At 38.9% G+C, this 24,100-nt stretch overlaps 2 protein-coding genes across 8 annotated transcripts; both read left to right on the top strand.

Annotated features, from left to right (window-relative positions):
* Positions 1–72: 72 nt before the first annotated feature.
* Positions 73–9,007, top strand: LOC119483391 (tubulin alpha-1A chain-like). Of its 5 annotated transcripts, none has more exons than XM_037761475.1 (5): positions 76–210; positions 867–1,089; positions 1,201–1,349; positions 1,428–2,354; positions 8,770–9,007. In XM_037761475.1, the coding sequence occupies exons 1-5, from the start codon at positions 208–210 to the stop codon at positions 8,818–8,820; spliced, it is 1,353 nt and encodes a 450-aa protein (XP_037617403.1). In that variant the 5' UTR covers positions 76–207; the 3' UTR covers positions 8,821–9,007. The 5 variants fall into 5 exon arrangements, with proteins under 5 accessions (XP_037617399.1, XP_037617403.1, XP_037617401.1 ...); XM_037761474.1 differs by lacking the exons at positions 76–210; positions 867–1,089; positions 1,201–1,349; positions 1,428–2,354 and adding exons at positions 5,311–5,457; positions 7,188–7,410; positions 7,593–7,741 and having other exon boundaries at positions 7,843–8,863; positions 8,939–9,006; XM_037761471.1 differs by lacking the exon at positions 8,770–9,007 and having other exon boundaries at positions 73–210; positions 1,428–2,950.
* Positions 9,008–12,424: 3,417 nt separating this feature from the next.
* rpgrb (retinitis pigmentosa GTPase regulator b) lies at positions 12,425–23,527 on the top strand. 3 transcript variants are annotated; one of them, XM_037761419.1, is made up of 14 exons: positions 12,425–12,656; positions 14,663–14,788; positions 15,002–15,094; positions 15,830–15,892; positions 15,969–16,127; positions 17,104–17,253; positions 17,478–17,636; positions 18,172–18,327; positions 18,436–18,560; positions 18,770–18,961; positions 19,052–19,189; positions 19,667–19,756; positions 19,852–19,911; positions 21,136–23,527. In XM_037761419.1, the coding sequence occupies exons 1-14, from the start codon at positions 12,626–12,628 to the stop codon at positions 23,218–23,220; spliced, it is 3,627 nt and encodes a 1,208-aa protein (XP_037617347.1). In that variant the 5' UTR covers positions 12,425–12,625; the 3' UTR covers positions 23,221–23,527. The 3 variants fall into 3 exon arrangements, with proteins under 3 accessions (XP_037617347.1, XP_037617346.1, XP_037617348.1); XM_037761418.1 differs by having other exon boundaries at positions 19,052–19,238; positions 19,662–19,756; XM_037761420.1 differs by lacking the exons at positions 12,425–12,656; positions 14,663–14,788 and adding an exon at positions 15,550–15,727 and having other exon boundaries at positions 19,052–19,238; positions 19,662–19,756.
* Positions 23,528–24,100: the final 573 nt, after the last annotated feature.

The following is a 24,100-nucleotide window of genomic DNA, read 5'->3' as shown; positions in this document are numbered from 1 at the left end:
CACACCAGTTGATTTTATTTTTTGTGCTCCTCATCTTTCATCAAAGGAGATGGTGTTTGCTTCTCCAGCTCCTCCAGTTACCACAACATGCCTGGCTGTTGCCTAGTGATGCTGCGCTATAAAGCAGCTTTGTTGCACTTGTAACTGACACAACATCCCCAGCCACTCATCTCAGGTGAACGAGGGACTGCTGAAAGCAACAAAAACATGGTGAGGACCTCTTTATATTCTGTTTAACTTCCACAAATGAGCGACTTTACATGCGAAAAAACACCTAAGAAAGACACATTAGTTTTCTATGCTACACTGTATATGGCCATAATATCTGAAAAGGCAGTTTGACAGAGAAAATCAAACTCATGACAGCACAACTCTTTCTGTTTGGTGTAAAAAGGAAGAGACCTGTTAGATTTTAGAGCTGCAAAGATGTTGATGTCATTCTGTAGTAAAGTTAGATCCATTCATGGCTTTTAGGGGATTTTTTATGTTTTTCCTACTTACCTAAAGTGAGGCACACTTTTTGGTTTGGATCGTGTCTAGAAGGTAACCCTCAAATTACGAAAACTTGCAAAAACTCTTGCGAGACTCGCTGCCCGACAACCTATCCTAACCTTAACCAGTAGAGGTCAATGCCTAACCTTAACTATCTTGCGAGAGTTTCCCAATTTGCGTATTACCTTCTAACTTTTTTTGTTTGAGTCGATGTTGCTGATTACAACTTCTTTTTCTCCCAATTCCAATATCTTTTCCTCGAAGTTAAAATCTGTATCCAGTCCTATTAGCTGATAATTGGTTTCTTTAAGGATGCTATGTGAATTTGTTTTCAAAATGTAACTTCTTGGCATCTGAACCACTTGTTCCTGCAGCGTGAATGTATCTCTGTCCATGTTGGCCAAGCTGGAGCTCAGATAGGCAATGCATGCTGGGAGCTCTACTGCCTGGAGCACGGCATCCAGCCGGACGGTCAGATGCCCAGCGACAAGACCATCGGAGGAGGAGACGACTCCTTCAACACCTTCTTCAGTGAGACTGGAGCTGGCAAACATGTTCCAAGAGCCGTCTTTGTGGACTTGGAGCCAACAGTCATAGGTAACATCATATTTTGTTTGGCTCCAGAGACATTTAGGGTCTTTTGGGGTCTTTCAACATGAATTAGATTTGTCAATGTTCAATTTTATTATGAATTCTCTCCAATTACAGATGAAGTCCGTACAGGAACTTACCGCCAGCTCTTCCATCCTGAGCAGCTGATCACTGGAAAGGAAGATGCAGCCAACAACTACGCCCGCGGTCACTACACCATCGGCAAGGAGATCATCGACCTGGTTCTCGACAGGATTCGTAAACTGGTGAGTTACCTGCCAAAGCTTCATATTTTAATTCAGGCGTCATCAGTCAGTAAGTAAAGATGAATTGTTTTCCTGCAGGCTGACCAGTGCACAGGACTCCAAGGTTTCCTGATCTTCCACTCCTTCGGAGGAGGAACCGGCTCTGGCTTCACCTCTCTGCTGATGGAGCGTCTCTCCGTCGACTACGGTAAAAAGTCCAAACTGGAGTTTGCCATCTATCCAGCCCCCCAGGTGTCCACAGCTGTGGTGGAGCCCTACAACTCCATCCTGACCACCCACACCACCCTGGAGCACTCTGACTGCGCCTTCATGGTTGACAACGAGGCCATCTATGACATCTGCCGCAGGAACCTGGACATCGAGCGTCCCACCTACACCAACCTCAACAGGCTGATTGGACAGATCGTCTCCTCCATCACCGCCTCCCTGCGCTTCGACGGAGCATTGAACGTGGACCTGACGGAGTTCCAGACCAACCTGGTTCCCTACCCTCGTATCCACTTCCCTCTGGCCACCTACGCCCCAGTTATCTCAGCAGAGAAGGCCTATCACGAGCAGCTATCAGTGGCTGAGATCACCAACGCATGCTTCGAGCCAGCCAATCAGATGGTGAAATGTGACCCTCGTCACGGCAAGTACATGGCTTGCTGCCTCCTGTACCGTGGCGACGTGGTGCCCAAAGATGTCAACTCTGCCATCGCCACCATCAAAACCAAGCGCACCATCCAGTTTGTGGACTGGTGTCCCACAGGCTTCAAGGTGGGCATCAACTACCAGCCTCCCACTGTGGTTCCTGGAGGAGACCTGGCCAAGGTGCAGAGGGCCGTGTGCATGCTGAGCAACACCACCGCCATCGCCGAGGCCTGGGCTCGCCTCGACCACAAGTTCGACCTGATGTACGCCAAGAGGGCCTTCGTCCACTGGTACGTCGGAGAGGGGATGGAGGAGGGAGAGTTCTCAGAGGCCAGAGAGGACATGGCGGCCCTGGAGAAGGATTACGAAGAGGTCGGCACTGACAGCATCGGGGACGAAGGAGAGGAAGAGGGCGAAGAATATTAAGTTTGAAATAAACAAACAAAACCAACACAGATTGGGCTCTTTTTAGGTGTCAGTGCTTCGAAAAACAAATTCTCGTTAGTGAAAAAGTACATCTCCTAAACTTTTATTATTCCTGGTGTCAAAATCAACTGGTGCGATTGGCAGTTACTGTGCCATTTAGCTTCAAATTCATGCCTACAGGTGCTGAAATTCCTTTGTTTCCTTTCAATTCAATGCTGCATAACAAAAGAGCTCTGTTTTACCATTGTATGGCCACTGTAAGGCTGATCAACTGAGTGCTATATGGAAAACTCTACTGTTTAGAAATTCCTTACCTCCAAGGCAAGGAAGTATAGAGTTTTGTTAAGAAATTTTCATTGTTCAAATACAATTATTAAGACAGCTACGCTCAACAGACAGCCAGGTGTTCTCTCAGCGATATTCTATTTTTAACAGCTTAATATCAAACTCTGAAGTATCTGCAAAAGTCGTGGGAATTCAGTGTCGAAATATCATCTTCCCTATGTGTCTTTGTCTTGAAACAATAAACTGAGACATGTTTCCGTTGGTGTGCTTTGTTAACACAACACAGCCCTCGATCACATAATGATGCTGCATTAACTCCCTTCACCTCCTTGATAAGCTCTGAACATTTAAGCCTAATTCCTCCACACAGCATGTGCAATGCCTTACATAACACAAATACCTCAGGATTTAACCAGGATTCTGTAGTGATGGTACGAGCAGGTTTCAGTCTGGTAACTAATAAATGAATCACTGTTTTAGCTTTTCCTTATTTTTAACAATAAGTTCTGTTGATGACGCAATTATTAAAAAAGTGTTAAATTGATAGCTTTTGGCACAAAAACATGCCAGTTATATGTATGTCTGTAATGGGGTTTACTATACATCGTCATGAATAATAATTGTAAACGAATGAATGTATAAGTAAGGTGAGAGCCATGTATTTCCTTAGTCATGCTGCCTTCAGGTACCTCATCCAATTTGATGAATTGATCACAAAAGACTGAATTCTAGTGCCTTTCAAAGTAAAATTATAATAAAACAGAGTCTGATTTTGATGGGTATATTAATGTTATAAATTAAGCAGCACAGAGCAACTGATGTTTCAGCAGTGTTATTTCGATTAGAAAAAAAGGTCACTTTTTAGACAAAAATTTCAAATCATCAAGTTTATTTGTGATATGTTGCTGTGTGTTTCTACATCTTGCAATTAATGTAAAATAGTTGTTGGACCGTTATTTGTAGGCTATTCATAAAATTGCTTGACAATAACACTTATAAAAAATAATCACACTGTTAGTTGATATAACACAAATACAAATAATAATAATAATAATAATAATAATAATAGCTACACAATAAAGCAACAGTTTGTGCCTCAGGTATATGCAGTATAAAAATAAATGAATAAATAAATAAGTGACTCAATAAATAAATATATATGCCATTAAAAGTAGCAAAAATAAAATAAAATATAAATGTAATCATTAATTAATTGATAAAATATAACATAAATTTCTATTTCTGTTTTAATTTGCATTTTTATTAATTTGTCTTTGTATTAATTTCCTTATTTATTTACTTTTTTCTGTTTAATGTCCACCTTTATTTATTTATGTATTTATTTTTAGGAATTGTATTTATTTATTTTTGCATTTATTCTATTTATGTATTTATTTTTGCATTTAGTTTTTTATTTATGTTTTTATTTTTGTATTCATTTATTTTTTATTTATTTTTAAATGTCCATACAGGTAATCATTTTACATTTATGATAACATTTGAGCCTCAGAAGTCACTGTTTAGAGCTAGTTAAATAGGTCAAACTTATTACTGTTTGTTGAATGTAATCAACAATAGCTACATGCTATTTTGCTTGTAGCAAATGGATACTGTCATTTTGAAATAGAAAATAAATAAATAAAAAAATTAAATTAAATTAAATTAAAAAAAACAACAACGAAAAGATACACACTAGTGTTTATTCACACAAAAGTATGTTAAACGATAGTACATCTGTTGATTAAGTAGTGGCATAGTATGTATATGTGTCTTTGTTGGATTTATTTTGTTTAATATTTTCAGGTATATTTCTCTAATTTAGTTTGGCCTTCAATAAAACATATATTTTTTTTATTTTATTTTTATTTTTTTTATTTCAAAATGACAGTATCCATAGTAACAGCAGAAAACATTAAAAACGTTTACATACAGAAGATGCAAAGCGGTAACATAAAGTAAGAGCTGTGCCAAACATAAAAGGACAACAGAAATGAAACAAAACCAACATAAAATAAAAAGAAAACACAATAAAAAAATAAAATAAAAAAATAAGAATAAAAAAAAGACCACGCGAGAGTATGACAATAATTTCACTTAAAAACTATAAAGATATTGCATACATTCATTGTTTTCATTGCTTTTTTGTTTTGTGAGGAAGTAATTGTTGACAGATATAATTCCATTTCTTTCATAAATACGAAGAAATTAGGCTTTTTTTTTGGTAAATTTACACTTGTGAATGTGGAACTTCACGAGAATTAAAATTAAATTAATAAGAAAAAATGCATTACTGTCTTTGTCACTGTAACCATAGCAGCCAAATATAATATTTCTATAGTACAGTGCAAAATCTGAGAAAATGTAACAGGTATAAAATTATTGACATCTTTCCACAATTCACATGTAAATTTACAGGACCAGAATAAATGAGAGCAAGTTTTAGGATGTGATTCGCAAAAGGAACAATTTACATCTATGTCACTCTTTAACTTTTGTAAGAAATGCCTTCAATAAAACATAAACAATTCAAATGTCCTTCAGATGACGCAGCTAAACTGTAGGAAACGGAATATTTCGAGCCGCACCTGAATGCAGCATCACCCCTAACGTCTGCTCGCGCCCAGAGGAAATTCAAACCGCCGCTTTGGCCCCGCCTCCTTGAGAAGGTATAAATAGCAGCAGCTCTCGCCCGCTCGTCACTACTGCCTTCAACTACCGATTCTTCAACGTCGGAGAGAAGGAAGAAAAACCAACAGAAAAAATGGTGAGTAGCTATAAAATGTCTCACCCTAAATCCGTGTGATTACGTTAAATGGACGTAGAGTTGATTGTTCTCGGTTAATATATGCCGTGTTTGTGTAAACTGTAACCGTTAATGTAACGAGGATGGAGGCCAGACTGAAGTTAATCTCCATTAAAATGGCGGACATGAACGCAGCACAAAGATAACAGATAACGCCCTGTCCGTGAACGCAGCACAAAGATAACAGATAACGCCCTGTCCGTGAACGCAGCACAAAGATAAATGTTTTTGTTTTTTGGGGTTTCTTTTTATAAATTTTATTAAACAAATTCGAATTGACAAACAACATGGCTCATAGATCATTGCATTCAAGTAAAAGGACATGGTGCATACAAAACAAGAACAAATAAAATGTGTTAAATTATACATGAAAATAATACTAAATTAAATGAAGGGCTGTAGGGCTGTACCTGTAATTCATATTCTTCTGTTATACTAAGAAGTTTCAATGCATTTTTGTTGTTCATGACTTTAAGGGCTTTTATGTAAGAAAGACACTCAGAATGAAACACATTAAACCTAGGTTTCACTTTCATATACTTGGATTTGTGCAAATAAAATTTTCCATGAATGAGAATGTTATTCAGCAGAAAGTCATCTTTGTTATTGTCCATGACAAGTCCATGAACAATGTCCTTTTGAGAGAAGCTTCCCAGATGAGAAACTTTTGGGGAAAGCCAGTCATGTATATCAAGACATAAAGCTCCAGAATACATACAATAATAACTGTCTTTGTAGCAGTGAGGATGGAGGGATTCTCTTTGTGCTCTCCTCCCTTCTGGGTGGTGGTTTTCTGCTCTCTGCTGCTCAGTCTCAGTTTGGGAGGGGCAGGAAAGCAGAATTAACCCTCCACGGGTCTGCAGTAACCGGCCATGTGACTCTGCAGACATGGTTGAGGCCTAAAACCCAGACATAAAATAACTGAGTTGGCACTGGATTTATAGGACAATATTGAGATTTAGCAGCTTAGATTTGGCTCTCCAGTATATCGGCCATTTCGCTTTTGCCCCCCTTCTCTTTTATATGCTCATAAATAAATCAAACCTTTTTTAAATATGGAACCATGCACTATTATCTATTATGTGTTGATTATTTTCTTGATCAATAGTGTTTACAAAAATGTATTCTGTGGAGTTGACACACAAGGGAACTGCAACAGTTATAAGATATTCCTTTATTAGTCCCGCAGTGGGGAGATGTGTAGTGTACAGCAGCAAAGGGGATAGTGCAAAAAACAAGAAGCATCAGCTAACACAGTAAAAAAGAGCTAAACAAAGAAAATATGAACCATCTAAATAGAAGGAAGTATAAAAATAAAAGCAGTGTATACAGTTGTGACAATAAAGACTAATAACAAAATTGCACAAGTGGAAAATGATATTGCACAGTGAGAATGAATGAATGAAGTTCCACCTGAAAATATTAGGTTATTGTCTGTTTTTTGGTGTGTAAGTGGTCTACTGGGAGCAGTGCTGGTTGTGGTCTACTGGGAGCAGTGCTGGTTGTGGAGTCTGACAGCTGCAGGAAGGAAGGACCTGCGATAGCGCTCCTTCACACGCTTTGGGTGGAGCAGCCTGTCGACCAATATTTATAGAGTTATAATGTGGTTCCTGTTATATGAATCCAACATGCCTGTTTACCTTTTTTTTATAAATAAATGATTACTGATTTCTTGTCTCTTTTCTCTGCAGCGTGAGTGTATTTCTATGCATGTCGGCCAGGCTGGAACCCAGATGGGCAATGCATGCTGGGAGCTCTACTGCCTGGAGCACGGCATCCAGCCGGACGGTCAGATGCCCAGCGACAAGACCATCGGAGGAGGAGACGACTCCTTCAACACCTTCTTCAGTGAGACTGGAGCTGGCAAACATGTTCCCAGAGCTGTCTTTGTGGACTTGGAGCCAACAGTAATAGGTAAGATTATCAAAGAGGGAACTACTGCATTCATTAGATGTTTAATACTTATTCAAACTGGTGCATATTACAGGCAGTTTCTTACATATTGTGACTTTATGTACTGAAACCATGCCAAAAGTTGTTGGCACTTGGTGTGAAACGGAGCATCACTGTAAGCCAGTATTCTCTTTGCTCCTCAGATGAAGTCCGTACAGGAACCTACCGCCAGCTCTTCCACCCAGAGCAGCTGATCACCGGCAAGGAGGACGCAGCCAACAACTACGCCCGCGGTCACTACACAGTCGGCAAGGAGATCATTGACCTGGTTCTGGACAGGACTCGCAAACTGGTGAGTTTTAATTCTCAAAACATGTTGCAAGTGTATCATTTTTAATTGAACAACGTTATTGATCCATGATGGCATTTTAAACACTTACTCTTGATTTTCAGGCTGACCAGTGCACAGGACTCCAAGGTTTCCTGATCTTCCACTCCTTCGGAGGAGGAACCGGCTCTGGCTTCACCTCTCTGCTGATGGAGCGTCTCTCCGTCGACTACGGCAAAAAATCCAAACTGGAGTTTGCGGTTTACCCAGCCCCCCAGGTGTCCACAGCTGTAGTGGAGCCCTACAACTCCATCCTGACCACCCACACCACCCTGGAGCACTCTGACTGCGCTTTCATGGTAGACAACGAGGCCATCTATGACATCTGCCGCAGGAACCTGGACATTGAGCGTCCCTCCTACACCAACCTCAACAGGCTGATTGGACAGATCGTCTCCTCCATCACCGCCTCCCTGCGCTTCGACGGAGCCTTGAACGTGGACCTGACGGAGTTCCAGACCAACCTGGTGCCCTACCCTCGTATCCACTTCCCTCTGGCCACCTACGCCCCAGTTATCTCAGCAGAGAAGGCCTATCACGAGCAGCTATCAGTGGCTGACATCACCAACGCCTGCTTCGAGCCAGCCAATCAGATGGTGAAATGCGACCCTCGTCACGGCAAGTACATGGCCTGCTGCCTCCTGTACCGTGGCGACGTGGTGCCAAAAGATGTCAACTCTGCCATCGCCACCATCAAAACCAAGCGCACTATCCAGTTTGTGGACTGGTGTCCCACAGGCTTCAAGGTGGGCATCAACTACCAGCCTCCCACTTCAGTTCCTGGGGGAGACCTGGCCAAGGTGCAGAGGGCCGTGTGCATGCTGAGCAACACCACCGCCATCGCCGAGGCCTGGGCTCGCCTCGACCACAAGTTTGACCTGATGTACGCCAAGAGGGCCTTCGTCCACTGGTACGTCGGAGAGGGGATGGAGGAGGGAGAGTTCTCAGAGGCCAGAGAGGACATGGCGGCCCTGGAGAAGGATTACGAAGAGGTGGGCACTGACAGCGTCGGGGAGGAGGATGAAGAAGGCGAGGAGTACTAGATCCCTGGATCATCTGTAGCTTGCTGTGGCTCCATACCAGTCCCAGAAACAAAAGCCAAACACCAAAGTGTTTATTATTGCTAAGCAATATTGGACTCATTCCTTAAATTCCGCACATTCCAGTGAGCTACATGAGTGTCCTGCCTCGTTTCTTTTAAGTCCTGCAAATAAAGTAACACAAACCAATTATTTAGTCCTCTGTTTACTTCAAAGAGCAGATTTTCTTTGTGAATGTTTTTGAATCCTAAGTATAAAAAAGTCAAAAATCACATTTGAAAATTGTGTTAAACTCGCCAATATTCAAATTTGAGCAACTTTTTTTAACTTTTAATCTCAAAGTGCCATTAAATATCTGCTGAGAGAAGTGGGATCAGGTGAGTAGAGGGGTGGGCAGTTGTGAGAAGGGGAGGGGGAAAGTCTGAGGATGTCGGGTGAGTGGAAGGAGGATGGCAAAGGTTTGGGGAATTATAAATTTTGCTCGAGAGGAGGGACAGAGCAGACAGACTGTGACAATATGATTATAACAAAAAAGAACAAAGTTCCTCATTCTTAATCTAAATGTTGCCTCAAGATAATGTAGTTATTGTTTTTAATTGCATGAACAAGAATCATTCCAATACATATATGAGCACAGAGTGGGCCTATCTCTCTACACTTTGCTCTTTTTTAACTGACCATCTTTTTATTAGCTTCTTTAATTTCAGATATTTTTATAGGTTTGTAAATAAAGTTGTCACATTTAGCACCAACGCTGAGGCTGGAAGATAATTACTTATTTGTTGAGGATGATCTAGTACATCTGAATCAGAATCAGAATGGTATTTATTGCCAGGTGTAAGAGGTATGCACTAGGAATTTTCTTTGGCTTTGTTGGTGCAAGTCAAACAGTATAATAACAAAAGAATAGATAAAAATGTAGAATAAAATAAGAATAAAATGTACAATTTACAAAATAAGCTATGAACACTTCTGAACCAGTTTGTCAGCAACTGACATTTGTCTTCAGTCTGTCTCTCCCCACAGGAGTTAAGTCTCTCTCCTGGTAGTAGACACAGACACAAGGTACAAGGTTCTGTTATTGTCATTCTACAACACAGGGTTGCACAATGAAATGAAGTTGTAGTCTATTTATTCTACACAGGAAAAATAAAACAAAGCACATGTAGTTGTCATGGCAGAGTGTGTAGGGTGAGGAGGAGTTGAGGAGGAAAGAAGCTGCTCTGTAGTCTGGTGGTACGGCAGCAGATCCTTCTGTAGCAGGGTGAGCAGGCCGTTTCTGGGTGGGTATTGTCTTTTAATATCCTTTGGGCTCTATGCAGGCACCCCACCTCACCGATGCCACTGATGCTCGGTAGATGGGTACCAATGATGTTCTGGGTGGTGTTAATCACCCGCTGCAGATCTCTCCTGTCCTGGACCGTGCATATCCCGTGCCAGTTTGTAACGTTTCCAGTCGGGATGCTTTTTATTGCTCTTCTGTAAAAGTTAACTAGAACTTGGCACAGGAAGTTTACCGTCTCAAATTTCCTCATGAAAGGAAGGAATCAAACTTTAATCTAATCCTTTAATTCCTCTGTGTGACTTCACAGGCGTCTGATGGAGAGACCAAAATACAATAGGGCAACAGTTTTAATCAACAAGCTTTCATTCTGAACAGCTAACAGCTGATTGTGTGCTGCTTCTAACTATCTAATCTAATCCAACTAAAAACACACTTACACTTTGTCAAACCTGAGGTAAACCACTAGAGGGAGATATACACAAATTCACCATGTTCTCTTGGAGAATTGACACATACACATGTTTTGATGCTGCTTTGATGTGTTTGTCAAAACTGCATCAGCATATTATTGATTTAACTCCAGACAGGTTATTTTTATATATCCACTGGTGGAAGAAGCACTCAGCTCTTTTACTAAAGTAAAAGTACTCATGAAACTATGTAAAAAGACGATACTTGAGTAAAAACATATTGCACAAAATAGGAAAGGAAAGGCAGTTGTCATGGTAACAACTTATTGATTAGGAAAATAAGTCCAAACTAGATTTTCAAAATGTTCTTACATTTTAAAAGCTTAGTCACTTTAGATCACACACACAATAAGGACATGATGAGACGGAGGTTCAGCAGCATCAAAACAAATGTCCTGTCCCTGTAAGAGGGACATAGAAGGACATATCATAATTTATAATAATAATAATATGTTGTTTGTTTGTTTTGAGATTTGGTCAATCAATTTTTTTTTTTTTTTTTTTAATTTTATTTAAAAAAAAAAAGTCCTTTAAATTTTGAATTAGTTTTCCAATTTTGTTAGTAAATTAGATTTTTTTTTTTTTTAAATCGAAAAAGTATTTCAACTTATATTTTAACTTTATTTTTGCTTTTTTGATATAATTTAGATTTTGTCAGTAAATTTGATTTTTAAATCAGTTTTTTTTTTTTTTTTTTTTTTTACTTTACATAAGTGAGTTCAAATGATATATACACTTCAGTAAAGTTCGGTAAATATATAATGTATTCAGCAGCATCAAAACAAACGTCCTGTCCCTGTAAGAGGGACATAGAGGGACATATCATAATTTATAATAATAATAATAATAATAATAATATGTTTGTTTGTTTTGAGATATGGTCAATAAATTTATTTTTAAATTTTTTTAATTTTATTTTTAAAAAAGTCCTTTAAATTTTGAATTAGTTTTCCAATTTTGTTAGTAAATTAGTATTAGTATAAATTAATATATACACTTCAGTAAAGTTCAGTAAATATATAATGTATTTAGCAGCATCAAAACAAATGTCCTGTCCCTGTAAGAGGGACATAGAGGGACATATCATAATTTATAATAATAATAATAATTATAATTATAACTATAATTATAATTATATTTTGTTTGGTTTTTTTTTTTTTTTTTATAAAAGTCCTTTAAATTTTGAATTAGTTTTCCAATTTTGTTAGTAAATTAGAATAAAATAAATAAATAAAAAGAAATAATGTATAATATAATGTATATATATAATGTAAAATATAATGTATTCAGAAGCATCAAAACAAACGTCCTGTCCCTGTAAGAAGTTACGTCGTTGCATTCTCAGCGTCGTAACCTGGGAGAGGTCATTGTATGTATTCTGGAGCTTTATGTCTTGATATACATGACTGGCTTTTCCCAAAAGTTTCTCATCTGGGAAATTTCTCTCAAAAGGACATTGCTCATGGACTTGTCATGGACAATAACAAAGATTACTTTCTGGGGAATAACATTCTCATTCTTGGAAAATTGTATTTGCACAAATCCAAGTATATGAAAGTGAAACCTAGGTTTAATGTGTTTCATTCTGAGTTTCTTTCTTACAGAAAAGCCCTTAAAGTCATGAAAAAAAATGCATTGAAACTTCTTAGTATAACAGAAGAATATGAATTACAGGTACAGCCCTATAGCCCTTCATTTAATTTATTATTATTTTCATGTATAATTTACGATAATCTACGAGAGGTTACGTTCTCAGCGTCGTAACCTAGGAGAGGTTACGTTCTCAGCGTCGTAACCTAGGAGAGGTTACGTTCTCAGCGTCGTAACCTAGGAGAAGTTACGTTCTCAGCGTCGTAACCTAGGAGAGGTTACGTTCTCAGCGTCGTAACCTAGGAGAGGTTACGTTCTCAGCGTCGTAACCTAGGAGAAGTTACGTTCTCAGCGTCGTAACCTAGGAGAAGTTATGTTTACTTCCGGGTTGTCAGAGTGGAAAACAAGAGGGACTCCAACACGCCCACGACGAGCGAGCAAAGCGGATTAAAGTCCCTCAGAAATGGCTGGGGAGTCCGAGGACGAGATACCAGGTAAACACCGACACTTCTTCAATCGTTTAACTCTAATAACTAACTCTTTTAAAGCTAAACTGTTAGGTTAACTGTTAACGTGCAGCTGCTTCAGGTTAGCTTCTGCTTTAGCTCGATGGCTAACAGAAAACAACACTTTTTATATTCACGTTAACCTGCCATTTATTCACCTATTATATATGTTTAATACTCATGACTAGTTCTAGTGTTTCACGTTATTTGCTGTTTATATATTTCTTTCTCCTTTTCTTAGCTTGAAGTACTTGAAAAGTTTGTTTTGAAACGTGCTCTGTCAGGAAATATTAATCTGTCAGCTTGTGAACCTTCATTTTGATGATAATATCAGAAGCTTATAGATGGATGGATGGATGGATGGATGGATAGAAGTTTCCAGCATCACAGTTCCATAGTGCAAAACATGTTAGTAAAAAGGCAGTAAAAAAGTTAGTAGTGCAAAGTACAAAATACAAAAAATATATACCAGATATAAAAATACAAGGAGATGAAGAAAACTGTTAAAACTGAATATAGTGCAGGGTAACAGCTGTGATACACGACTATTAGTGAACTAAAGTGAATATAGTGCAGAGGAGACTGTTAAAAATGAGTATAGTGCATTATTATCTGTCCTGCAGACCGTCCTCCCTTTCCTTCCTGAGTCTGTCTGTGGAGCAGTATATTTATCTGACAATTATAATCATAGTGGTGAAGGAAGTACTCAGATCTTTTACTGAAATAAAAGTAGCAATACCACAGAGTCATCAAAAAGCACAAAAATATTAGCATCAAAATATACTTAAAGTACCAAAGTACACATTATGCAGAATACTATATTTTATATTATAGTATCATAATTATTAATGCATAAATGTGTTCATCACTTTAATGTTCCAGCTGGTAAAGCTGGAGCTCCTTTTAATGACTTTATATAAGGCTGGTAGTTTAATCTGTAATACATAATTTATTTATTTATTTATTATACTTTGTGTTGTTAATATGAATCTGCATAGTAACTAAAGCTTTAAAATAAGTGGAGTAAAAAGTACAATATTTTCCTCAGACATGTAATGGAATAGAAGTAGAAAATAAAATACTCAAGTAAAGTACAAGTACCTCAAAATTGTACTTAAGTACAGCACTGCTGGTTATAGTTACTACTTAGTTTGCGGCTTAAGATTTCACAAAAAAATGTATTATTATCACATAAAATATGATACATTATTATAGATTCTATTCTATAGAATAGAAAATAATTAATATCATAAAACATTTTGCTGCTTAATGAGCACCTTTACCTGATGAGAATACTGTCATACTTCTTCTATACTTTTGAATATTTTTACATTAAAGTATTGCTATCTTTACTCAAGTAAAAAGTCTTCTTCCACGTCTCCAGATATCATGAATTAAAATCTCATATTAGATTAGGACTGATTTGATTATTTAGTTATAAATATAAAATATATATAAGATTAATTGTTTTGGTTTGTTTGACACAATGGGATGAAGGACAGTAAATCACAGCAATAAAATCTCAAGGATGACCCAATAAGACTTATTTTCAGTGTGTTCCTACAGCATAAAGATGCTGGAGTTCAGGAGACAAACTACCAACAAACTAATACAATAAACACCTAAATAATCATCAATAATATCCCTCCATGACACCCCAGATCCAAAAAGAATAGAGAACCTTGGTGGTATTTAACCATAAGATATCAACAGGTGGACTTTTAGATACCAGAGGGCTCTGTATTTATGAACATTATTATATTATTATAGTCATAGTTGTACAGCTTTAGCCTGTTTGTTATGACAAAGTCATTGTTTGACCAACAGTGAAAGTAATCAGTTTCTCATAAGAAAGTGTATCTACAAATATATTTTTTACATATATATACCTTAAAATGATCAACTGATAATAAAAATTGTGATGAATACATTTCCTGTTTGACTCATTCTTTCATCAACAAGGATTTTGTTTATTTCCTCTTCTTTTCCGTCAGAATCAGGAGCCGTTTTCACTTTTGGAAAGAGCAAATTTGCCGACAACATCCCCAGTAAATTCTGGCTTAAAAATGACGTCCCCTTAATAATCGCCTGTGGGGACGAGCATACCGCCTTAATAACAGGTAAGAGACATTTTTTAATGTGTTTTATTCTGTTTAATGAGCAAAGAGCTGATGCTGGATGAGAATTAGTGGCTTCCCCCTGCAAGGATATTTTATTTTGCTGTCCATGAAACCAAGAAAAACATAATTCCAAAAACCCGACCATGTACTGATGTATCACTTCCTCCAGCTCGCTTTAGAAAACAACCAATCAGCCCGTCTTTGTCTCCACAGAAAATGGGAAACTCTTCATGTTTGGCAGCAACAACTGGGGCCAGCTCGGTCTGGGATCCAAACTGACTGTGAACAAGCCCACTTGTGTCAAAGGTTGGTCTCTGTTCTCTATTTTAACCACAAAAAGAAGGGATAGTATTGTGTGTAAGCGCTGCCATCAACAGCTGTCTTCAGCCTCCTCAAAGGGGAGTGCAGAGGGAGTCCACTGAAGAGGGAGGAGACGACTCTGTCAGCCTGGACAGAAAACGCACAGGAAACATTGAGTTTGTACTAAATAGAAATAATCTGCAAAGTAAATACAGTGCCCCTGGTAACAAATATGACGGTGGAAACCCTTTTTTATTGAGCCCTGCTGTAGGGGGGACCCAGAGATTTGTTCCCATCATAATCCCAATCTGGAGGTCCATAATCTGGTCTAATCTAGAGAGACACAGGCAGACGGAGAGGCAACTGGTTTCTTATCAGTTTTCTGTGCACTTCTGGTAATATAAGATAATACAGAGTTAAATAAATACAACTAATGTAAACAAATTCCCTATTATTTACAGAAACACATGGCTTTCCAGGGCTTTCAGCTGTATCACATGGTCTTGATCTGCAGATGATGTTTGCTGAGTTGTTTCATGCCGTTAACTTTAAACGGAGAAGTCCTAAAAATGAGCTATGAACAGCTACTGAGCACACATGTCAACACACCCATCTCCATCCTCTGATGAAGACCATGCGGTATGTTTGAAAGCTCCGAAAAAAGCTACCGTTTAGAATAAACTATCGTGGTTTTTAGCTATAAATGTATGTTTAGTAATGATTAATTTTGTATGATTTCAGCTCTTAAGTCTGAGAAAGTTCAGTTTGTGGCCTGTGGGAGAAACCACACTCTCATCTACACAGGTGAGTTTCTGACTGACGAGTTTACATCGTCAACACGGTGTATCATAAATAGTCAGTGTTGTTTTCTTGTGTGTAGCTCAGGGGAAAGTGTTGGCCTCTGGGGGGAACAGTGAGGGTCAGCTGGGGCTCGGTGACTGTGACGAGAGGACGTCCTTCCAGAGGGTCTGCTTCTTCGACTCACGTGGACCAATCAAAATGCTCGCTGCCGGTTCAAACACCTCCGCCGCTCTCACAGGTGACAGTCAAATCTTCTTTTCAGTTGAGCATCACAGCGGTTTCTTCAGCTTATCGTTAGTTAATTACATTTTCAAATTTGAAATTCAAATTTGAAAATGTATATCAGTTTGTATTTCTGTTTTAAATTTATGATTTTTTTAAATTAGATTTTTAAACTATGAAGATTTTAATTTAAAATTGTGTCATAATTTATAATAATAATAATAATAATAATAATAATAATAATAATAATAATAATAATAATAATAATAATATGTTGTTTGTTTGTTTTGAGATTTGGTCAATACATTTTTATTTTTATTTTTTAAATTTTATTTTTAAAAAAGTCCTTTCAATTTTGAATTGGTTTTCCAATTTTGTTAGTAAATTAGTTGGGTTTTTTTAAATCTAAAAAAGTATTTAAACTTATATTTTAACTTTATTTTGGCTAACATTTTTGTGTTTCGATTTTGTCTGTAAACTAGATTTTTTAAATTTAAGATGTAAATTCTATTTAAATTCATATTTTTTTATTTCAATTTTATTGAATTTATATTTTTATTTGTATTTTTTTAGTTTTTAGATTTCATCAGTAAATTATATGTTTTCTAATTTAAAATCTTATTTTATATGTTTATTTTTATTTAATTTTTTAGCAGCAAATTTTAGTAAAAGTACAGTACAATTTTTCATGTGAATGTGCAGACATATTTGGATAAAATCCTAAAATGAATGAAACAATTCGATTTTAGTGTAAACAGGAGTTTACAAAAGTAAATGCTGTCACCTTTTCCAGCTTTTTCCAACTTTAAGTTCTTGGTTAACAAAACATAAGCACTGTTACCAATCCTGTATGTCTTATAAAATGTAAAAAGACAAGGCAGAGCAAAACCAGGCATTTCACAGGAAATGCATCAGAACAACATTTAAAACCAGAAGAAAAGAATAAAATGAAATGTAATAAAGACGAGCTGTGTACTTGCTGCCCGTCACAGAGAGCGGTAAACTGTTCATGTGGGGCGACAACACGGAGGGTCAGATCGGTTTGGGGAAGGAGAGCCACGCCTCGACGCCACAGGAAGTCAACGTGGGACGACCAATCAGCTGGGTGTCCTGTGGATACTACCACTCTGCCTTAGTCACAGGTGAGCACAGAGAGAGGCCACCTGACGGTTCAGCTGCCCCCCTGCAAAGGATTATGGGTATGGATCTTAAAATGAACCAGTCACATGCCAGAAGGGAACATTTAAATTAAATTCCTCATTCATTCCGTGGAAGTAAATGAAAGATCCTAATTGTTGTTCTTTGTTTTCCTAAAAAAGTAGCAGAGGTGTATTGGTTGTGTGAAACGTGTGTGTTTGTTTGTCAGTTGACGGTGCTCTGTACACGTTCGGGGAGCGGGACAGCGGTAAACTGGGTCTGGGCACCGACCAGCTGCCCCGACACCGAGTCCCTCAGCTGGTGAAGAGCGTCAAGGAGCCGGTAACACAGGTGGCCTGTGGAGGTGGACACACAGTGGCACTCACAGGTAGATAATATCTCTTAAAGAACTACAAACATGGCTGAACACTACACATACTTATTGGTCAATAAACTCCATCTTCTACATTTATAATATATTTTGCTTATCTATTTTTGTGTAAAATCTTGCAGAGTTGCAGAAAATCTATTAAATATTTTTACTAATTCACATTCATCTTTTTATTATCTGCAACATTCTTTTATACTTTAGCACCTTTATTGTCAAATGGAGAATTTTTTTGTTGTTTTTCTTTGCATTTTCTTTCTTTATATTATATATAATTAATAAATAAATAATAAAACAAAATTGTTTATGTATTTGTATCAATTTACAGTAACATCTGAAAAAAGAGGAAATAAATGTCAGCAAAACAAAAAAAAGAAAAATAACCCAAATAAAAAGAAATAACCCTAAAACATTCAAAAACAACAACAACAACAGCATATGTAGAAATTAGATAAAAGATCAGAGGTGATCAGTCATGATGAGTTGAACCTTTATCGATTAAGGCTTTAGTTAATGCGTTTCTTGTGTCTCTCAGAGGACGATGTGTTCACGTTCGGTCTCGGGCAGTTCGGACAGCTCGGTCACGGGACGTTCATCTTCGAGTCTCGGCTGCCGCGGGCGGTCGAGCACTTCAAGAAGGGACGGGTGTGTCAGGTGGCCTGTGGAGAAAACCACACGGCTGTCATCACAGGTAGAAACGGCTTCTTTACTGCACTATCATCATTCATTTAAGAGAGATTTCACTGGTGTGATGAAAGTAGCCCTCTTCAAAATGCCACTGTGATGTTTTTATCTTTAGATGGCGGTTTGCTCTACACATTTGGAGATGGCAGACATGGGAAACTGGGCCTGGGCGAAGAAAACTTCACCAACCAGTTCAAACCAACTCTGTGTCCGCGTTTCCTCAAGTATAACGTTCAGGCAGTACGTGTTTCACATAATATTCATAGTACTGGTAATAATTGGAATTAGGTTCACAGCTACATATTATATTTTTTGATTAAGACGAAAGAAAAGTGCTTTTATTTATTTTATTTATTTATTATATTTTTTTATATATTTTTTAATTTATTTATTAGGTGTCAGATTTTTCAGATGATGGATAAAAAATGGTGAACTGTGTCTTTGTACAGGCTACGTGCGGCGGCTGCCACATGGTGGTGTTGGCTCGGCCGAGGGGTCCGAGCTGCACCGATGTGACTCTGGAGGAGGACGACGTGACGGAGGACTACCTGGAGAAGCCGTATGTGGAGCTGCTGGGGGACACGGGCGACTCCTCCACCCTGCAGAGGAGCCTCTCTGCTCGGGTCCGCAGGAGGGAGAGGGTGGGTACGGAGTACGGAGGCTGGATCCATCCTCAGATAAAACTCTGGAGAATTAGTCGTGACAAACGCTCTCATAACCTTTCCTCCCAGGAGAGATCTCCGGACCAGTTTGGTGCCATGTTCCGCACGCTGCCCGCCATGATGCCCGGCTACCTCCACCCGCCGCTGCCCGTCTCCAGCCAGAGCATCCCGCCCAGGCTGCCTCCACCTGAGCTGACCCACAGAAAGGTGCTGAACGGCACTCACCAACACAGGAGCGCAGGGTCAATGCACCAGGGTACCTACCTCACCTCCACCTCCTCTGTCTCCTCCACCTCGTCCACTTCCTTCTCATGTGTCCTCCAAGATCAGACCAGAAGTTTAAACATTTTAATTTCTTGCAAAAATCCAGCTTAAACTATAAAGAATTGCATTTGACTTCTTCTTCTTCTGTTTAAGCATCCAGCATATTTTTGCTCTGATTTTACCTCTGCTTTACTTCCCTCGCAAAATATTTCATACCTGCAAATATTTAGCTATCTCTTCAGGAACTCTCATTTCATTCTAATTCTTATTACTAATAATTTAGCATTTACACCAGCATAAAACTGTCCGGCAGCCGAAAATGTATTTATAAAGCACCTTTTATAAAGGTGCTTTATAAATACAGGGTGCTTGAAATGTAAAAATCAGGAATAATAACCTGCCGTCCTGTTTTCAGAGCAGACAGGGGGCGAGACAGACAGCGTTGTGGAGAGCCTGACCGACAGCGACAGCGTTAAAGGTCTGGGAGAAACCTCTGACTTCCTCAACATGGTGAGAGATCAGTGGGTCACCCTGAATGTGATGTGAGAAGTGGAACATTGTGGATTTCGTTGCTCATTTTACTTAATTTGTCTTCCTCCTGACAGACACATATGATGAAGATGGACCCCGGTGATAAAACACTCACTCTGTCTCCAGTTCAGAAGGTAACTCACACTCATCTGTTAAAGCTAAAAGGTTTTTAATTAACAGCATCCGTAATGAGTCCTGTCTTCACCGGCGTTCTCCTCCACAACTCTTCTCCCACACAGCTCCTTCATCAGGTTGATATCTGAGGTTGTTTTTAGTCATGTGACTAGAGAGAATATATATATATATATATATATATATATATATATATAGAATATACTATAAGAGAAATATGAATTACAGTAGGTCATCCTGGTGGTTAAGATGCATACCATATTTCCACTACCTAATTCAAGGAAAAGTGCCAAGAAACACCTTAAAAAAAGAGGAAATTATAAGAATTACAAAATCTTTTGTAATTGACTAATGAATTAATGACTCAAAGTAGCATCTACAAGTTGTTTTCTACAGCTGAAGGAGCGCACACACAAAGAAAAAAGCAGAAAGCGGCGCAGTGAACATATAGCAAACTGTCAATAAACAAATAATCAACATAAATAAATATTACACGTCCCAAAAGGAGTAGGAAGAAGTACAGCCTACACATATGGTCCTAGCCCCTCTCCATAACTCGAACATGTAACTCAGTGTTTATCACATATTCCTTTTTTTAATTTCAGTTCCAACCTTAGTAATGAAGTGATATTTTTCACCGGTTGTCCACGTTAGGTCAGATAATCCTTAATTAAAGTTTGATGTTGAGCAGCAGAAGGACCTGCGGTTTCTGTCTTTCACACACCGCAGGTGAAGCAGCCTGTCACTGAAAGAGATATTTAACAACGCACAGCGGGAAGCAGTGCCTTTTGTAGTCCATCTTTATGGACTACAAAAGGCGCCACGGCCAGACCCCGGCAGACCCGTGTCACTAACATCCGCCGCCGTCGGATCTAGTGTAAATGCAGTCGGATTTTCTTAACACTGTGGTTGCCTTCTCCTAAATCCTTCTGAATTCTCCTTCTCATCTCTCCTTGACCTCATGACGTTTTCCATCGAGGTCAAGTAGAAGTGGTTAAGAAAAGACGTTAGGATGTCATTTTTTGACTTTTCAACCGCAGCCCTGAACTATCCCTTTAATGAAAGTACGAGAAACAAAAAGATTTGGGAAGAGTTGTGAAACTTTTCCTTATTCTGTCATAAATGTCTGCTTTTGTTCTGACTCTTTTGTTTTTCTGCATGTCTCTTCTCCTCTCTAATGCATGCCTCTTTTCCACCCTCTTCTTGCTCTCTGGTGCCGGGGATAGAGGAAGGGTAAGCATGGGAAGACCACTAAAGGGCACAAAGAGAACCCAATAAAGGAAAGAAAGCTCTCCAAGCAGAGCAGTTTCTCTTCCACTTCCCCGTCTCGTGAGAGCAAGGCTGTCTCTCCTCGCCGGGGGTTACCCACCGAGCTCCTGAGGAGCCACAGTTCTCGCTCTCTGGCCTCTCAGAGCCCCCAGAGACACAAAACAGCCAATCAGAACAAAGAGAATATGATCATGGCCATGGAGGAGCTGCAGAGGAAACCCAGTAAACACAAACCCAGTGTAGGGGACATTAGGAAGGCAGCGTCCAGGCAGCGGCTCAGGCCAGCTCAAGGGAAAGGCCAGCTCATAGAGGTTGGCAGGAAGCTGGTACCAGACTCCAAACAAAGTCCTAAGACCAGAAAGACCGGTTCAGGGGTCGGCTCTGAACCTGCAGTCAAAGTTAAGCCGTCTAAACCTGTCAGTGTTAAAAGCAAACCCATAGTGGTGCAAAGTCACGCAGGAGTTAGCTCGCCAGGTAAAGAGAGTTCAGGTGGTCCTCGGCGGCTTGCTGAGGTTAAACAAAAATTTAAAGAGAGCACTGATTTTTCTAAAAAGTCTAAGAACGAGAAAAACAAAAAAGAGGCCCAGTCAAAAAGAGAAACACCGTCAAAGCTCGGCCTGCTTGCCGGAGCTGCCTCTATCGCAGCAGGGTCGGTGTTAATGCAAGAGGTGGCGTTCAGAAGCTCGCCGTCGCCGTCCGAGAGCAGGCGTGGCGTCCTGAAAGAGAGCATGACAAAATCACGGAGCGAGGAGACTGAATCCTACGCTGCAGATTTCAGCAACAAGTCCTCGGTCAGCATCAACATCATACCGGAGAGTCCTGAAGGCACGAGTCGGGGCGAGAAGGAGACGAGTCAGGATGGAAGCGAGGAGGAGGTCAAACAGGAAGAAGAGGAGGAGGAGGAGGAGGAGGAAGGGCAGAGAACGAGTGCAGACGTCAGCGAGGAGGAGGAAGAGGAGGAGGAGGAGGAAGAGGAGGAGAATGTCAGTCATAGTATCAAGAAAGTAACAGAGGAAGAAGATGATGAAGACAGCAACACTCTTCAACCAGAGGATGAGTCAGAAACTGATGTAGATGAGGAGGCAAGCAGGGAAGAGGAGGAAGATGAGAGTAGTGCTGAGGAAGAGGAGGAGGAAGAGGAGGAGGAGGAAGCAAGTGGCAAAGCAGGAAGTGAAAGTGAAGACGAGACTGAATCCAAAGAGAGCAAAGGAGGTGATGCAGAAGAGGAGGAAGAGGAAGAGAGCGAGGAAGGGTCGAGTCACGAGATAGAGAGCACAAGAGGAGAGTCTAAAAATGAGGAGGAAGGTGAGGAAGAAGAGGGGGATTTGGAAAGCGAAGGTGAGGAAGAGGAGGGTGAAAGTGAGTCCGTAAAGTCTTCGGAGGAGAGACAAGAGAGTGATGGAGAGAGTGAGACAAAGGAGGAAGAGGAGGAGGCGAGTAGTGCTGAGGAGGCAGAGGAGGAGGCAGAGGAGGAGAGTAGTACTGAGGAGGAGAGTAGTGAGGAAGAGGATGGTGAAAATGAGGATGAAAGTGAAGAAGAGGAAGAAGGAGAAGAGGAGGAAAGTGAAAATGAAAAGCAGGTGGAGGAAGAAGAAGAAGAAGAAGAAGAAGCAGAGGAAGAGAGTGCTGAGGAAGAGGCAGAGGAGGAAAAGGAGAGTGGAGAAGAAGGAGAGGATGAAGAGGATCAAAACAGTGAGGAAGAGGATGAAGAGGCTGAGGACGAAAAGGAGAGTGAAGGAGAGGAGGAAGAGGATCAAAACAGTGAGGAAGAGAATGAAGAGGCTGAGGAGGAAGAGGTTGATAAAGAGGAGGGGGAGGAGGAAGAGGTTGATAAAGAGGAGGAAGAGGGGGAGGACGAGGAGGAGGAGGAGGAGGAAGAAGAAGAGGAGGAAGAGGAAGAGGTTGTCAAAAAGAAAAAGTCTGCTGAAGTCAAAAGCATTAAATCTGGAGGTAAACTGAGGTCAGGGGTCAAAGGTCAGGCAGCAGACGAGTCAGAGGAGTTTTGGGACGACGTGTTGCCGCAGTACCTCAACCTGAAATAACACAACCACTTCAGATGATTCTGTTCATTATCAATCAATCCAGTCATTGATTATTATTTATTATTTATTACATCACAAAATAATGACGACTTTGACAACCAGATAAAATGTCTTTTTGCTTCATAATGTTCCCGTGAAGATTTTTTTATCAGGTATGTATTCCGCTGGTCGTCACCGATACGACCCCTCTGGAGGACGGAACCTGCCAAAATCAAAAATCAATCAATCAATACATAAATGACTCGATAAATAAATAAATAAATACATGTCATTAAAAGTAGCAAAAATAATATTAAAAATAAATGTAGCCATTAATTAATTGATTAAATGTGACATAAATTGATATTTCTGTTTTAATTAGCTTCTTTATTTATTTATCTTTGTAATAATTCTCTTATTTATTTACTCTTCTGTTTAATTTTCCCTTTTATTTATTTATCTATTTATTTTGTATTTATTTATTTTTGCATGAAGTTTGTATTTATTTATTTATCTATGCATTTTTAAAAATGTTTTTTATTTATTTTTGCATTTTAGTTATTCATTCTTTTAATTTATTTTCATTTATCTTTGCATTTATTTTTTACATTTTTTATTTATAAATTTACCTTTGCATTTATTTATTTATTTATTTTTGCATTTATTTTGTATTTATTTTTGCATTTATGTTTTATTTATTTTATATTTATTTTTAAATGTGTGTGTTTATATATTTATGAATAAATACATAAATAAGTAAAAAGGAAAATTAAACAAAAGAGTAAATAAATAAATAAAGGGAATTAATACAAAGATAAGTAAATAAAGAAGCAAATTAAAACAGAAATATCAATTTATGTCACATTTTATCAATTAATTAATGGCTACATTCATTTTTAAT

This window comes from Sebastes umbrosus, chromosome 24 (genome assembly GCF_015220745.1).
Source record: "Sebastes umbrosus isolate fSebUmb1 chromosome 24, fSebUmb1.pri, whole genome shotgun sequence".
NCBI lineage: Eukaryota > Metazoa > Chordata > Actinopteri > Perciformes > Sebastidae > Sebastes > Sebastes umbrosus.
The sequence above is the reverse complement of the archived record's forward strand: the minus strand, read 5'-3'. Positions and strand labels throughout refer to the sequence as shown.